Source organism: Molothrus aeneus, chromosome 3, assembly GCF_037042795.1.
Source record: "Molothrus aeneus isolate 106 chromosome 3, BPBGC_Maene_1.0, whole genome shotgun sequence".
Taxonomy (NCBI): Eukaryota; Metazoa; Chordata; class Aves; order Passeriformes; family Icteridae; genus Molothrus; species Molothrus aeneus.
Genome location: NC_089648.1, coordinates 30,469,170 through 30,487,208, shown reverse-complemented (window position 1 = coordinate 30,487,208; position 18,039 = coordinate 30,469,170). Strand labels below are relative to the sequence as shown.

Below are 18,039 nucleotides of genomic sequence, written 5' to 3'. Positions count from 1 at the left end.
GAGAGTTTGGAACTAGATGACCTTTGAGTTCTCTTCCAGCCCAAGCCATTTTATGATTCTATTCATGGGGGAGGTCAAGTGTTCTCCTGCTGTGTCTATTCTGCAGGTAAAGAGGGGAATCTCTATCTCTGTGCTGTCATATTTGTGATGGACCACTGGCTGTTTGCTGGTGAATCAGAAGTAAGGTGTAGCTGGGTGGGTATTACAAGTATTAAAAAGAAATACTGTCAGGCCTCTCTTTTGTCTGGCCTGTGAGATGGGATGGGAAGCACTTTGGTTAAATCTCTGGGATTTTTCTGCTGAGTAAATCAAAAGGGCCCAGCAGGCAGCACAAAATGCATTCATGTGGGGGAGAGCTGTAACACTCCCACGCTGAACTCTAGATACAGCTGGGTACTTAGCTGAGAAATCAGTGTTTTGATTACTTGGGTAGCAACAAAGGCCAACATTTGACTTCTTCAAGGCCAGTGTAAGGGTATATTTAGATAAATGTTACTTCGGGAACTAACTAGCTCCCAAGATGCCATTGAAGTTAAATCAGCAATTGCAAGAAATTAATTCTGACCTTTCCTTTGTTCTCAAAAATCTGCCATCCTGTATCCAGGACATGAGGGTCCCTGATGAGTCTTTTCTTGATTTTCTGTGTCACTGTCAACCCCTGTGTAAGCACATGGGGAATGCCAACCCAAGAAAATGCTAGAATTGCCTTTTTATCTCTTTGCACAAGACAAATGATTATGCAAGATAAAAGGCAAACAAATTCTGGAGCTTGCCACCTGAAATTACTGAGGCCTGATTTTGAGAGGAGTGGAGGCTGAGACTGTGTGGGTGTACCTTTAAATGGCAGCACTGGCAGAAGCAGTTCCTGCATCTTGTTGCACTCAACCACAGCCACTCATTCCCACACTTGCTCTCTGCCTTCAGCTGTTTTTGAAAAAATTGTTTACTGCCATGTGGTGAGCTGGACTAGTGAATTGTTCTACATTTGAAATACCTTTCTTATTTTTATTTATGTTTAACCTGGATCCATTTTCTGATCCAAATGATTCCCTGAAAAAGCTCCTTCAGCACATCTGAGGAGGCAGTGGAGGGGTGCAGAAGGGTTGCTGAAGATGAGATCTGTCCATGCTACTATTTTCTGGGGTAATTGGTGTTAGTTTTTGGGGTTGGAGGTTTTTTCCCTTTTTTAAACACACCAGTTGTAGTTCTGTAATACTTTGGCTTCGGAGAGAGCTGGGATTTGTAATGCTCATTTGTCACTATATTCCTTTTTCTTCCTGCTCTTTCCTGTCCACATTCTCAGCTCTTGGCTTCCACAGCTGTGTGGCTGGAGCAGTTTCTGGGGCTGTACCACCTCACAAAAATTATTTCAACCCACTGACTGAGTAAAAAACAAAGCAAAAAAGTAATGGTGAGTGTAGAGGATATTTGCTCCCCTGATCATCCAGGGCAGAGCCCATCAGCATGTTGCAGTCTGCTGGGGATGGAAGGGAGCCAGGAAGAAGCTGGCACAGGGCCTGGAGAGGGGGCTGGGAAGTCAGACGGCAGCGATGGAGACCTCGCTTCTCACGTCCTCAGCTCCACAGGGAGATCCTTGACTGCAGCCTGTCTGCTTAGGAGAGCTCTCTTGTAGCAGCCTTTCTTCCAAGCTGCAGCCAGACAGGGACACGTGAGCTGGCTGGGGAGCGTGCCAGTGGAGATGAACAGCAGCAGCACACAGGAGGCAGAGTGACTGTGTCCCTGAACACCCACACCACAGCCCCAAGCATGTGAGCCCATCCATTGCAGTCCCAGGGAGTGCTGCAGGCACCTGTGTCTTTCCAGAGATAGACCAGAGGGGCTCCTGGAGCTTTGGTCACAAATTCCTCTCCTGGGCTTTGATTTCCTCAAAATTATCTTTGTGTCAGTGACCTCAGATGCTGTAAAACAAGATAGTAAGCATTACAGTTAATTTTTGTGAAAAATACCTGCATCAGAAACAGCCCAGTTTTCCTAAAGGCAGTTTTGAGAAGCTACATGAGCACACAGCTTATGGCTGATTGTACACTGGGAGTAAGTGTTTCTTAGGCAGGTCAGTTTGAGTCTAAGATGGGCCGAGATGGCATGAATGTAAATATTATTGCAAAAGCGTTCTGGAGATTACTTGGACTTGTGCTAGAATGTAATTTCTTTGAGTAATTATGATCTCATTTTTTGCATGTGTGACAGTTGAATATAGAGCTGCTAGAGAAAAGACAGCAAGGTTTTGATTCGAGGCTGCTTCTTTTTTAAATTATTGTGTCTTTAGACTGATGAATAGCACATAATCTTAGAGTGACAGGATTCAGTCCTGGTAGTTTTTTAAAAGGACAGGGGGATATGTGTTAGAGAGAGAAGCAGAGGGCAATATAAACAAAACGGCTGATTCAAAGTTAAGTTATTACCATCAGAGATTTCCCTAAAAGTCCTTGAGTGTTCTCTTTTAAAATAAATCTGAATCATTAATCTTTCTGGGCCAGGCAGATTTTTAAATTGCATTTCAAATCCAATATTCCATGAAGAGCACAGAAATAGTAAATAGTATAGTTTGTCTTTTAATCATTCAGAGACTTAGTAAAAATAACTTTGTTTTCAAGTTGTGCATTCTTCTGCTTTTGTATTTCGTCTTCTGAGTGGTGGCAGGTCACACTAATGGGGCTTCTGGAAGAAGTCCATACTTTTTGCAATCAGTTGAGAAAAAGCTTGAAAATGGGGAGGTGATCCTCCACCTGGATCACTTGTGTCTACCCCAAATGAGACAGCTACTGCACCACTTGTGACCAATTGCATTGAAAACTCTGAACTTTTGTCTCAGTAGAATAAAAATTATATTTATTCATGGGAGTACTTTGTGCTAAAAATTATTATCAAAAGCAAAAAAATGAAGTTAAAGCATATATTGCAAAATGTAGAGAAAGAGATATTTGTATCTATACAAATAGATAACTCTGGCTCTCCTTTTACTCCTAAAGTTCTCCCCCTTATTTTTATTCCTCTCTGATTTTAAAACCACTTTAGTTAAAGCAAGAAAGTTGGGAAGACAGAAGACCAATTTTAGGCATGGTACAAGCAAATGCAGCTTCTGTTTCTTGGGCGTTATGTTTGCTAACTCCAGAGTAAGTTTAGCCTGTAACTGGTACCGCTGAAAACTGTGGCAAGCAGAATTTGCATGTTTGCTTTCAAGGCAGCTGTGATAATAGCAGCCTAAATAGTTGCTCTTTCTCGGTCTTCCTTACAAAAATTATTTACTGCACCCACCAGTGAGGGGATTTGGCATAATGACGCTGCCTCAGTACAAGGACAATATCCTAAGCTGCTCACAGGTGTTGGATCCAAAGCCTCAGGAAAGTGAAGACTTCCAGAGAAGGTGCACCTTCTCCAGACTGTTGCATAAACTTGATGTGGAGGTCGAGTGGCAGCCCTGTGAGTTCTGACCTCCTGCAGTCTCTCCCACGAAGAAGAATCTCCCAGTTTGTGTGGCTGTCTGATGACCTTGCTTGAGCAGCAGGAAAATCCACAGGCACAACACAACTGTGCCAGGAATGTGTCTGACACAGGTTTTCATGACAGCATGGATGTGATGAGCTCTTGATCAAAGGGTCCTGCTTAGAATTTAGTGCTTTGCCTCAAATATGTAAAAAATGTCTTAGCTTTAGGTTCATAGAATCATTAAATGGCTTGGGTAGAAAGGGACCTTAAAGATCACCTAGTTCCAGCCCCCTGCTTCCAGTAAACCAGGTTGCTTAGAGCCCCATCCGACCTGGCCTTGAGCACTTCCAGGGACAGCACATCCACAACTTCTCTGGGCAACCTGTTCCACTGCCTCACCACCCTCACAGTAAGCAGTTTCCTCCTAATATCTAATTTAAACTTACCCTCTTTCAGTTTGAATTTATTCCCCTTTGTCCTTCCCTCTTTCCAACATGCCCTTGGAAAAAGTCCACCTCCATCCTTCTTGTAGGCTCCCTTCAGGCACTGGAAGGCCACAATTAGATCACCATGAAGCATTCTCTCCAGGCTGAATAATCCCAGCTCTCTTCAAGTTCCTATTCTTGAAGTCAAGCTTGCCCTGTAGCTTTCAGACATTGTTAGTGAAGTATCTGAGAGCAGGCAGCTAGACCAAACAGGAGGCTAGAAATTGTAAATGACATTTGCTTGACCACCCCTCTTCTTCGGGATAACTTTGGGAGTTGGATGGGGTTTTTTTTTAATGGATGAAAAGTCAATCTTTCTTGCAATGCAACCGATACCTTCTGTGTTCTTCCTCCATTATGAGACAAAGCTAGAGGCTAAGTTGCTGTCTGGCATTTCCCAGGGGCTGTGTTCACATCACATGCAGAAGGTCCAGGTTTTCAATGGCACGATCCCCTCCATGCATCCCAGACTGCATCAGTCATCTACCTTATACAGTGCAAAAAAAATCCCCACCTAGAGGAAAAAGTACTCAGATAAATGTCTGTTATTTACAATATGCTTTGATCCCTACAGTGTCTCTTTTCTTGTGAGCTTTTTTACTGCAGAAAATGTGTCATCTGTCCCAGCCTTAGAATGCACAATTTTAAGGGACAGACAAATCCACTTGAGTTTTAAGTGACAGCACTGGTTTTCTCTAAGTCCTCATCCTGAATTTTAATTTCCAGTAAAACAAAATAGTTAGATTTATTTGGCATGTTTATTAGCAATCAAGCCTACAAATGTGCCCTTCTGGTTGAACTCAGTAGACTCACAGCTTTGTGTAATTGAGACTGCAGCGTGACAGAGAGTTCTGTTACGGCTTCACATATTGATCAGTTCAATTTAATTTCCTCATGGGACCTGAACCACACTAGGGATGGGGGATTGTGTTGAAGGCTTGATAAGCCTGTTTTAACAAAGCATCTCAAGGGCTTCTGGAACAGAGGCAATTATCAATACTGATGCACGTTTCCTTTCTTAAAAAGGTAGGGGCTCATTAATAAGCGGCACAACAGCTGCTGTTTGCAACAAATGACTTTTTTTTTAATTAACTTGGAGATACTGCTTCCTCACCTGTTTACTTACTAGTTGGCTGTCTCCAAAAGGAAAAGAAATTGGGTTCCAGGTTTTGATCTTACTGGTATATGTGATAGCAGTATCTTCTGCTCTACTATATTCACTATTTTGGTAATTGAAGCCTAGATTATATTTTAGAGTAATAGTCCCATCCCACTGCTTCTGCCCATGTCTGAGCAACCCACGCCAACAAATTCTGATGTTTTACAACTTTTGAATTTTGTGTCAAGTTACTGATGATATCTGCTATTTTTAATGTTAGTATTACTGGTTAAATAGTCTCCCGTTACAGCTTTGGCAGTCAGCATTTTTGTTTGTCACTGAATATTTCAAAAATGTTTTTAAATTGTCCTTTTTTTTAGGCTCTCAGTTATGAGAAGGAAGCTCATTGTTACTTCCTATTGTTTTATCTTTACTATGTAAAAATCCTAACATTTCATTTATAACCGTTTTGGTGTAGGTGTGTTGTGGGTGTTAAATTCATACTGCTCTTTAATGCTGCAAATTGGGTGTATGGAAAGAAAACATCATCAAGGCAATCTGCTTTGTTAAACCCGATTTTAAACACAGTTTTCGGATCACTAGCTGGAAGTTTAGTGCCTTACAGAATGGTCATCCTTAGCTAATAGCAGTTGCTTTTGTTTTGTTTATTCACCAGGAAACAATTTAAACCATTTAATAGCAGCTATCGTGTTTTCTGATTTCTTTTCCATTTCACACTCATTTTCTCCATAATTAGCACAGTTCTGCTCTTTAATGCATGAATTGAAAGCAGCAGCAATACATTGCAAGGAAATTGGAAAAATCTTTGTTTCTAAGCATAGATGATTGTGGGTGAGTGAAACATGCAAAAAATTGGAAAGGTAACTGGGTTGCACCAAATGCAATTGACCAATGAGCCAAAGTCTGGAATGTGCTCAAAATGTTATTTTGTGTGTTTGCTGCATCATGGTGAGTGGCACCTTTACCTGGTTTTTCTTCTTTTCTTGATGTCTGAATTTTTAGAATATTTTTTTCAAGGAAATTTGCTGGTTTCATAATAATAAAGAAATAATCAGCACTGGTAGCTGTTGCCTAAAATTGCAAGTCAACTGTCTCTAAGGAGATCAAAAATAGGAAATTTGATTAAAAGAGATACATTTTAGTTCTCTATCTATCCTGGAATTCGTTTAAAGTTGTGAGTCGTTTTCAGCCGTTACTGGAGTTCATGGTACAGGAGGCCCCATGAGTGTTTAATAGGAGATGGCTGGTACCATCGCTGTCCCCCAGGCTGCTGTTTACTGTCCGTTCTCTTCCCTGGTTAGTCATGACTGAAATGCGAAGATGAGTGGGTTACTGTAAAATGCCTTCAGCAATGATTAATGATTAGTTCAGATTAATCACCTTATTTTGCAAACACTGGAGCACTGAAAGAACAGTGATGGTGTGAGAAATCCCCTAAACTTACCTAATATTAAATATATTCTGGATTTAGTTCTGCAAACATACAGATGGGGCCAATTCACACATTCCTAGTGATGCAATGGAGCCAACAAGGAGCACCTTGGATTTCAGTGGCCTATAGTCATTAATAAAACTGTGCCATTCAGAGTGGTAGGTCGAATGTCACAGATTAGCAGGATTAAGAGCAGCTTCAATATAATTTATTTAGGGCTTTGCTTATTTCCTTAATTCTCCACCCATGTTCCTCTTGTTGGGGTCTGTTATGTGCCACAACCACTGCAGATACCTTCTCAAACCATTGCACAGGAGAGGAGGAGCAGAGTAGAGTCTGCTTTTTAGGCAGGGGTTTTAATTGATTCATATTTTAAAGGTCATTACTGCAATATGTGGTTTATGCTAGAGAATAGAAATTTAGAAATGAACTATTTTTAGGAACATACGGTGCTGGGGAAAAAAATAGATCATTTGATTCTAAAGTGGAAGGCAATTATGTAAACATTATAACACATGAGAATGTTCCCTATACCTGGGACATGCATTGCATAAATATTTCTTCATAAAACTGAAATAAATGTTAATTAAAGTCCTAAATATTGGGACAGTAACAATGTTTATCATTGCTTTTAAACCTTAATGGTGTGTTTCATTATGCCCCTCACTAATTTTGGAAACTGAGGCCATGAAATGTGAAATCATTTCTTCTTTTAATAAGGTAAACTATCTCATATTAAGTAATGCTATTTATTATTCTATCCTTAAATCTCTAGGTGCTGAAGTGTTGTATATGAACATGTCAGCATACAATGAAGGTCGGCTTCAGTCGTCGTTCTGGATTGTTGATAAACAGCACGTATACATTGGAAGTGCCAGCCTAGACTGGAGATCGCTGGGACAGGTAACTGAATTGAAAAACTAATCCTATACCCTTTGAAAGTATAATGAGAAAAAAAAGTAACATTTTGAGGACACTTGGATAACTCTATTTTCTGATAGTTTACTGGCAAAACTGCTAGCATCAAAAACTGTACTGCCACAATTTTGATGACTCTTCTGTGTTGGCAAGAATGTACTACTATAAATTTTGCTTCCTTTTATTATAACAGCTGTCTTCCATGGTTATGCTTAAATTTTAAATATTTGATTGTTTTTTATTGATTTCTGTGATGGTCATTGTATGTTCCAGTTTACTTTAAAAAAAAAAAAAAGGGAGCAAACCTATTGGTTAACAAACCACTATGGAAACTCTATTGTGATATCATGGGCAAGATGTAGTGCCTCTGATTTGCCATTTAAAAAGCAAACCCCAGATTTGGAAAGACTTCCAAATGGATAATGGGTATTATACTGGAATACCCACTACCTTTGGGGAGGGTCAGATTTAGGGGTATAGAATGTCAAGTAGCATAATGGTTTGAAGGCTGACTGTATTAGAGAGAATTCCACATTTTTATTCCTCATAAACATGGCAGTGCTAACAACTCTGTGCAGTCTGTGACCATTTTGAGGAATTAGTCAGTAACACAGCTTATTTGCCTTTTTGTAGGTATGTGTGCCTATTTTTATTTCTGCAACAGTTTCAGGATTATTAGTGGCTGTCATGTTCATTTTTGCTATATACCACCTGTATGAGGCTGCTTTCAGCCACACTTATGGAGTGAAACCTGTACTTTGAGATCTCAGTAACTGAAAAGCACAACAGAGAGGGAAAAACAGCAGTCCTAGATAGTTATTAGTTGCTATAAAAAAAGCTTGCTTTCTAAATGTGAGCAGAATCTCAGAAACACAGGAATAATTTTGAACATGATGATGTTCTAATGATTTTGTAAAGAAGAACGTGCATCTTGGTTGTGCTGAACTTTTTAATATTTGTTTTCAGCTAAGACTGGAAGTCTGACTAAAAGCAAATTAGCCAATTTAGTAAAGAAAGTGAATAAATGCATTTTTGCTCCTCTTATGATACTAATTTACTTGAATTGTATGTTTACAAAGAAATATGGAACAGTGGTAGAAAAAACAATGTTGTTAGAGAAAATCTTAGAAAAGAGGATGTTGTATTTCCAGGCAATGCAATAAAATACAGTTTGGGCTTTTGGACAGTTCAGAAAATGTTTTTACATTATCTCTGCCTCATGAGCTAAACTCTTCTGTCATAACAAAATAGCTCTTCATAGGATTTATTTAGCTTATAAATAGTTTGTCTTTGAAGCCTCTTCTATTTGGGGGTTTGAGTACCAGTGAAAATAATAAATGTGGGGGAAAGAAGCACATTTACCACACAGATAATGATATTATTTATATATTCCTTATGTATTTATAATCTTCATCACAGATTATATGATTCCATATAGATTTACTCTTCTCAGGCTGAAGTAAATCTAAAATCTTGTAACATACTCGCATTAAACTTTGATGCCAGTTACTTGTAGGCTGATATTTCAAAAGTGATTCCTGGATGTTAATTTTATCACTCTTTCCTGCATGCATTTGGACTTGTTTTAATCTTATTGTCATGTATAACAGTATATTTTTATATGTAGTTTTAAGATGAAGCTCAGAAGAATATTTGTACAATGCAAAAAGAAATCTCTCTGCATTATGGTAAAATAGAATCTGCTTTCAGTTAGTTGAGAAATGTATGCTGGGGTTTCAGAGGAGCCAAAGGAAATTAGATGCTTGGCTCCTGTTGATGCCAGATATGAGTGTCTGATTCCCTTACCCCAGAGTTGCAGGTTAATAAATCAGGGTGACTGTCAAAGAGATCTGATATGCTGTCCTAAAATAATAATCTGTCTTGAACTTTCCTTTTCACATAATAAGCAAAATAAGCACAGAACTCTGTCATTTTATTTTGAGTCCTTTCCTCAAGCAAAATGCTTTGCACATGTGTGGGACTTAATCTTAAAACACACGGTGAGCTGAGCCCTCTCTGGGGAAATGTATCTCCCACGGGTTCTCATTATCAGAGTCTCAGTATAGCTGCAAATGAAGGATCAGTTCCCTCTTCTCTTTCTCACTTTCCTCTGTCGTCCCTTTGCCTGATACTAAAAAAAAAAAAAAAAAACAAAAAAAAAACCAACCAAACAAACAAAAAAAAATCCAAGTCTGTTTAGCATCATTTATCATTTGTCTCTTAGGAGACTAAATCTAAAGCTGAAACAATAATTTAACTTTAACAGCTCCATGGAAAACATCATCAGGACTTAAGTGCTTTAGGTTTGCAGTATTTGTGGAGAATTCTTTGTGTTTATAAGCTGGATACTATAAATCAATCACATATGAAGCTTATTTAGTTTTGTTGCCATTTTCTTGACTTGCCAGCACTGACAAGAAGCAATGAGAGTATTTTCTTAAAAGTAAATTTTCTGCATCAAGGAGAGATTTTCATATGCTGCAGATATTACTTAAGAATAGCCTTTAAAGTTGCAGAAATCCTGTGCCTCTGCTGGCAAAGTTTTAATACTTGCCAGAGTCTCAGCTTTGAAATTATGAGCAAGGATAAGAGCACATTATTACTTTTCAAGTAAAACTGTGTTTCAGTTAAATTGCAAGTTTGTCAAACTGTAGTAAGTCTAGCTGAAATCATCTATGCCAGCTATCTGCTTCAGTCTGAAATCAAACCCCACAGTGAAATATTAAGTACTTGTTTAGAGTTCCTGAAAGCAGGATTTTACAAAAATAGGATGGTTTTTGTCTATAGTGGAATATTTTGGATTTTTCTTTGTACAGGTCTGGAATTTTGCATCTTTTTCTATTTTTATCAATATATCCCAATATTACCTAATTACATAACCCATTGAAAGTTGAGGATTATGAACAACCAGAGTTTTGCCACTTTCTTAGATATAGTAAGCTCTGTAAGATTTTACCAGTGAAATCATCTAGCTTCTTGCTGGTAAATTTATACATACTGAGAAACAACTAAAAAATGAGTCACTCAAACATGCTTAAAAGTGTGTATGTATACTGATTAATTTTTTTCCTGTGGCTTGAACTAATGGCAATCAAGATGGCCATGGTGCTGTATTCTAGTTTCTAGTTCCTTGACCCAGTAGCTTATTATTACTTCATAAAAGAAATTGGTTATATAAAAATTGTTCCAATCCATAAGCTAATGAAACCTATCATACATTTCTTTTGTTCCAAGACTCCCTCCAATAATTCCAGCAAAGCTTGAAAATGCATTTATCTCCTTAATTCTGTTAAGGAGCATGAGGTTTGTAATACATATGAACATTTCTGGAGCTTTTTATACTAGCAACATTTTTGGAAAAGTTTTATTCACGCATGAATAATTGAATCCAGTGGGCAAACAACTGTAATGGATTAGTTGAACCACTTCAGAAAAATGCATTAATGTGCAACAAATAATCAGCTTTTGGAAAATGCTATTACTGAAAATTCCTGAAACAAGTAAAATTAATCCAATTGTCTTCACTGGAAGTGAAATCAGGCTAATATTAGCTAGTCTTGTTGGCAAAAAAAAATAGTTTAAATTATGAATACCACCAGTACCAGGTAGTTGAGTGTATGTGTGAAGGTTAGTGATCAAATTCAAACCTTCAAGGTCTCAAGTAGAAGCTTGCTGTTTGCTCCTTGGAATTGTGGAGTCTGACTGTAAACATCTGGCCTGAAGGGAAGTGGCTTGTCTGGGGTTCCAGGAGGAAGTGGTTTTGACACTAAGGAGGGAGACCCGAACAGAAAAAGGTGAAGTTCCTGACTGGAGGAAAAGTCCTTAAAATGGGAGAGATCCTGGAGATTAGAGAGCTGTGGGTAAGATGGAAGCCAGGGGATGCACCAAAACCACTGGCTGGTGATGCCTGAGACAGGTGAGCCGACATGCGGCAGGGATGGACCCAACATTCTGCTCAACATCTGGGGCCAGCAGCCCCCTCCCTGCAGGAACAGAAGATATGGATGGACAGTGTGAAATATAATCAAGCAGTAGCAAAAGCTCCCATTGTGCTGATTCTTAAACAAATCCCAATATCTAGAGCCACCTCAGGTAGTCATTTGTCATTTGCTCTCTCTTGCCTAGAACATCTTAAAAGCATTATCTCAAAAATTCCTGCTTAAATTTTGGCTCAGCTGATGTTGAGGCAAAGTCCTAAGCATGATTTTTTTCTCTTAGCTGTATAAAAACTGCTAGCAGAGGATTTTTGTTTCTAAGATGCCTTTTAAGTCTCATGTATTTTCTGGATTGTTTGTTATTCTGATCATTTAAATTCAGATAAATATAAGCTGAATGGCTGCTAGACTTAATTTTTTTTTTTTTAAGTAGCAAAACCAACCAGTAAAAATCACAGGATTTTTTTATCCTTTGAAAGGATTAAAAAACACAGCCAGGCTGGGAAACATTTGTTCTTTAAGGACAAAAATATAACCAAGTGATCTTTTTTTTCATTTTCCCAATAATTTCATGTATCTGTTGGATTCTTTGTGTGATTTGTGTTACCAATATAAGTAAGACTTCAGAAAGGCATTTGATTTCTCTTAATCTTAAAAATCCATCAGGATTTCCTTGTCAGTCAGTTTCCTCTCCATCCTCCTCTTACTCTCTTGTTGTTATGAGTTACAAACTGCTAATTTTATCTACATAATTTAAGGCAACTGGGAAATTAGATAAACTGTCCCAACAGTTTTTGTCAGGTTGGTGTTTAATCTGAGGAGTTAGTTTTTTATTTGATGTACCTAAGATGTTAAATAAATACCCAAGGAGGCAAAAGTAGTGTGCAAGGTGAGATGTGACTGTGTGTGAATGAGAAACTCTCTGTGAGCTGTTTTTTCCTTATGGTTATTAGTATTTAAAATATACTTGTCTCATTAGTATTGAGTCCTACAGCACATGAAAGTTGTAGCAATTATGAATTTTTTTGTTACATTTGAATGATAAGGAAAAAAGTTGTTCATTTATTCTATTAATAATCCAGTTGAATCAACAGCCAAATTAGCTGAGATGGAGAGCCATGAGAATTAGTCAAATAAAGGTCTATTAAGCATCTGTAGATATGGTAGATAAACTAAGTTCTGTCTTTTACAATACGTATGAATAATCAAGTGCATACTCACAGCTAAAGTATATTGGATTTTGAAATTTGTGAAATCAATAAGCCTATACTCACCAGGAAAACAAACAAAAAGGCAGGGGAAAAAAGGGAGGGAGGAAACCCCCAAAACTTAAGTTGGTCAAAATATAGACATTTTCTTTGTGTCCACTTTAAGTAAAAACTGATGAGCCAACATTTGATTTGTTTTCGTATGAGTCTGTTTTTTGAGCTAAGCTGTAGGAAGGCTTGCAGCAGGATGTCTCCAAGAGTGCTTGGAGTGTGTCTGCTTGTCTTGCCTGTTATCACCAGACAGGACAGAACTGGTTTGAGAAATAATGGCAGTCTCAGTTGAGTTGTTCAGACTGTCCTTCCTGAAACATAGAAAAAAGGAGACAAAAGCAGCAGTTTGAATTCATCTGTATCATCTTCTCCTCTAATATTTTGTGACAAAAAGACTGATAAAGCCCAACTCTTTCCCATCCTACTCTGAAATGACAAAAGTTGGTAAATGATGGTATTTCAGGTATTAAGAGCTGCATCTGAAGGAGCAGCTTTGGGGCAATTTATGTTTCTGGGAATACTAGAGGAGCAACCCTTTCATTGATTGTGCTGGGTAAAATCAATTGGAAGCAATCCACATGGTTCTTTACTCAAAACTCTCATCCCAATTATATTGACGATACTCATAAGGAGGAGATATAGCTCGAAGGCCACACTTAATGAGGGACAAAACTCACCTCAGAATTATCCCTTCTCTTGGTCTTAATTTCTGGGGATATGGATTCTAATAAAAACTTCCCCAAAATTCAAGAATCTATGGAATGCTGCCAGGAGCAAATGCAACTTGTGTTTCTTTTTATGTATCTCTCCCAGGGAAAGGGGAATGATGATTTCCCCAAATTATATCATTGAACAATGTATTTTCTATTTATTTGTGGGAAAAACATTGTCCTCCAATAAAACCAATATGTAATAAACTGGATTTCTATATATCTCAAAAATACATCATGATGATCTTATTTGTTTCCAGCTTCCCCACAATCTTGCCATTGCAGAGCCACCTCTCAAAACTGATCACTGAGACAAGATCTGCACATTTGCAATTTCTATTGATGATCTTTACAGAACTCATAGAGCAAAAGCAGTCTGTAATCAGTCAGTGGTTTCTCTGAATTTTATCTGAGTCTCTTGAAGTTATGTAATGGTGCATCTGGTCCTTTTGAGATAAGATATTTTGTCTGACATAGAATTCCATCTTTTCAGTCAAGCAAAAGTTATATTGGGAGTTTCCATTTGACACTGTTGTGCTAGTGTTGTGCTAGTATGAATTACAGATTTGTCCCTAATGTGCACTTTGTCAGTTTTTCTCATATTCTTCTAATAATTTGCTTACTTTTCTTACTATCCCAGTGGTATTCAGTATCATGTTGCTATTAGTAAACTGAACACAGTCTCAAGTGTCCTATAACATGAAACAAGGCTCTTTCAACTTTGTTGTCCACTGAGGTTCAATCAAGCTCAGATGGGTAAATACTAGGCTGAAAGTACAGGCAAGATAATACTGCTGTATTCTAAATTCGTGTTTCTGGGTTAATAAATCTCTCTTATATAAGACAGAGAGTATCTTCTTCTAAAAAGTTTTGATATGCTGTTATCCATGTGATCCAATGCTGAAAAAAATCCTCATGGGTTTTCTGTCTATGGGATCATTTCCTGAGCTAGCTAATATTTTAAAGATAACAGAAAAGTGGAACCCGGATCTTCAAGCATAGGTAGATGAGGCAATATGGGAAGAAAGGAGGCATAGGGAGATATTACAGAGCTATACTGACAATTACATTTTTTAGTAATTTATTGCTTAAAGTATTTATTACTTTTTTTCCTTTTTCCTGCTGCATAGAATTCTAGTTGTATTGTCAGAACTTTGCTATGATGCTATTGCAGCTTGTCCTTCAAAGGACAAGTTGAAAATACTTTTATTATTTTCACTAAGAGCTTTTGGCTAGGGTTTTTATCGTTGACCAAATCTAGAGCACTTTAGTGGCTGATACATATCTCCAAAATTGCAGCTTTTCTATTTTCTTTCCTCTTTTAATTTTTTTTATTTGTCCCCCAAAAGTTAGGGGACTGGGAGAAGATACTCTTGTAAATGTGCAGATCTCACAGCATGCATTTATCATAGTATAAAGTCTGCATTTTTGGAAGTAGAAGTTTTGTTTGATTCTTTAACTGTATTTTTGTCGGTTACATCCAGTAAATCAGGACAGTCAGTGTTGCCCATTATGCTTACTCTGCTTGAAATTTAGTACCTATGCATGCAGTATTTACAGATAAATATCAGTGGAGCAAAAGGACTGTTTGTCTCTTGCTCACCATTGCTGTGCACTGCTCACAGAGGGCTGGTTAAAACTGGGCAGGAACGTGGTAATGTGGCTGTTCCACTTGTGCCTTGTATGAGCTTCATTGCTGCCTCGTAGTGCCCTTGGTTCCTCCTTACTGCTGTGGGCTTCTGCTTGTGTGATTTACTGACTGAAAACAGCATGGGATCTATATCTTCACCTTGCAGTTGGAGCCAGAAAGTCCTCTTAGCTTGGCTAGTTTTTCTAGGTGCAGTGCTGATTCCCAGCTCTGAGGAACTCAGAATTTATTCCCCTTTGTCATACTTCTCCCACTGTTGTGCTCCATTCTCACATGCACCGATGTTATCATCTGCATTATGTGTCTGTATTTAGTGTAGGAGAGGGCAAAATACATCAACAGCTTGTTGCATGTTTTTATTTGATTTCTGTTGACTGTAGGAAAATGCTCATCACTCTGTTTCTGACCTTTGAAACTACAGATTTTGTCTTTTTGATTTGTTGTTGATTTTTCCAGTTGCTCTGAAAGTTCTGTGAAACAGGTTTATCTACTGTTGAAATAATCAATAGTAAATTGAAAATCAGTAAGTAATAAACCTTCAGAGCAAAATGATGGAATATTTGGTTTGAACAGATAAACTGACTTCTTTCCAAAGCAGCATGGCATTTTCAGGTACCTGAATATTGCTGAATGCCAGGCTTAATGTGAGTAGATTTAGGAGTAGATTTTAGGAAGAAATTCTGGACTGTGAGGGTAGCTGGGCACTGGAACAGGTTGGCCCAGAGAAATTATGAATACTCCATTCCTGGAGATGTTCAAGGACAGGGTGGATGAGGCCCTGAACAATCAGGGCTAGTGAATGGCATCCCTGCCTATAGCAGGGGGTTGGAATAGATGATCTTTATGGACGTTTTGAATGCAAACCATTCTATGATTCTATTTTCTTCTCATCTTTTTTTTTAGTTGCTGTGGAAATCCTGTGAACAGGTTTACCTGCTGTTGGAGTAATCAAGAATAGAGTGTAAATCAATAAATAATAACCCTGCAGAGCAAAATTATGGAATATCTATTTTGAATTGATAAACTGTCTTCTTTCCGAAGTAGCATGGCATATTCAGGTAGTTGGATCTCCAAAACCCAAAGGAAAATAGAAGGTTCTTTCTCCAGTACATTTAACCTCATAATCATTTACTTACTTTTTAGTACTTGCCTTACCATTACTATGTCTTAATTAAGAGTCAGATGTTGCAAAGAGAGTATGATTGGTTCTGGTTTATTACTGGTCCCTCAGATACTTGACAAGCAATATCAGTTTACTAGCATTATCAGACTTGAGAATTTCGGATGGGTTCTAAAAGTGTTTAGGAGCTGGAGGCATGCAGAAATTTACTGCCAGGATACAAACTGTACACCACTGCACAAAGGATAGAAAATCATCCACAAAAGTGCATGCAAAAAAGGAGACAGCTTTTAAAACCTCTTCTGCTATCTTGAAGCAAATACTGGTGAATAGACAGCACTGGTGAAGTGTGCTTGCGCGAGTCCATGGCCTAGGGATAAGGCACAGTAGCCTAAGAGTTAAGTTGTTGAAATTTATAAAAACTGTTTGGGAAGATCTCCCAGAAACTGCATCACAAGTAGTTCACCTGGCAGTTGTCTTGCCTTTAAAACAAATCATCAAAAAGACAATGGTTGCAGAGATGAAAATTCTTTCTAGGCACATCTCTGCAGTGGTCTACCCAGGGGTAGTCTGAAATAACCAGTAAACTTACATGGATATAAAAAAGGCAGTAAATCCACCACTTTCCCAAAAATTTGATTTATGTTATGGTGAAAGAAAACTTGTTTGTTTAACCCCAGCTGAATCTCTGCTGGGGGAGCTAATGCACCACAGTCTATTCTGTCATCTTCTTCCACAAGAATTTGCTGGCAACTAATCTTGGTCAGTGATGTTAACAAATGGAGGAAGGTTTCTCTCAGAGGGATTTAGATATTAGCATACCCCATCAGATCAATCTTGTTCAACTAAACAATTAAAATAATAACATTAAAATAATCATGAAAGTATATTCCCAATATGTGATTCCACCCACGCACACACGCTTTGATATTGCACAGATGACAGTTCCCCCCTAGAAAAATGTCTTCATTCAGAACTGTCTTAACTCCAAAAGGTTCCCAGATGGAGCCCAGTCACCTTCTGCTTGAAAGTTTGAATCCTTTCATGGAAAACTGGATTTGGTATTGTCCTGTGAAAAAGACACACAGTAAATCAGGCTGAAATACCATGGCATAAATCTCCATGAGTCGGGGTAAGGAAGGACAATCATTTCAGTCATTTTATAAAAGACAAATGATTCTGCAGTTCGGAATAAAATCTCGTCTTTCTATACCCATAAGTCATCAAGCAGAACAAAATAGACTCTGACAAAGCATTCCTTCCATATGAATGTGTGCAGCATTAATGTCATCGCTAACCTTTTCAGATTTTGATACTGTCGTCATAAGCATCAGGGCCTGGTTTAGAAGTCATCATGCAGTCAGCTTCCTTAGCTTTTCTAAGTAAACAGCAGTCATCAAAACAGTGAAGTCATTGACGTTTCCCTGGAACTGCACAGTGTAAAACTATTAATCCCTGCATGAGGGAGGTGTATTGAGCAAACAGAGTTGTTAAGTGTCTTCAGAGAACTGTGGAAGTCAGGAATCGTGTTACTGGACAGGCAACTTTTTCTAATCAGTATGATGAATTCCTAAGCATTTCTTTCAAATGTAGTGCTAGAGCACCTCACAAAACATAGCTGAAGAAACTCACCCTGTTTAGCCTGGTGAAGAGATGACTGAGAGGGGATTTCATCAGTGTCTGTAAGTATCTCAAGGGAGAGTGTTGAGGATGGAGCCAGGTTCTGTGTGGTGGTGCCGCCAAGCAATAGGACAAGAGGCAATGACCAGAAATGGATGCACACCTGAATATGGGGAAGAACTTTACTGTGTGGGTGTCTGTGCAGTGAAACAGATTTTACAGAGAGGTTGTGGTGTCTCCATCACTGGAGGTATTCAAGAACTGTCTGGGTGCCATCCTGTGCAATATGCTCTAGGATGACCCTGGCAGGAGGGAGGCTAGACTAGATAACCTCCAGTGGGTCCT

At 38.4% G+C, this 18,039-nt stretch overlaps 1 protein-coding gene across 7 annotated transcripts in view; it reads left to right on the top strand.

Moving 5' to 3' along the window:
- The window catches only part of PLD5 (phospholipase D family member 5), a 167,220-nt gene that overhangs the window by 128,664 nt on the left and 20,517 nt on the right, over positions 1-18,039 (top strand). For all 7 annotated transcript variants that reach the window (XM_066546587.1, XM_066546589.1, XM_066546588.1 and 4 more), the window contains one exon: positions 7,260-7,387. In XM_066546587.1, the coding sequence (XP_066402684.1) occupies positions 7,260-7,387 (128 nt within the window). The remainder of the gene's footprint in view (positions 1-7,259; positions 7,388-18,039) is intronic.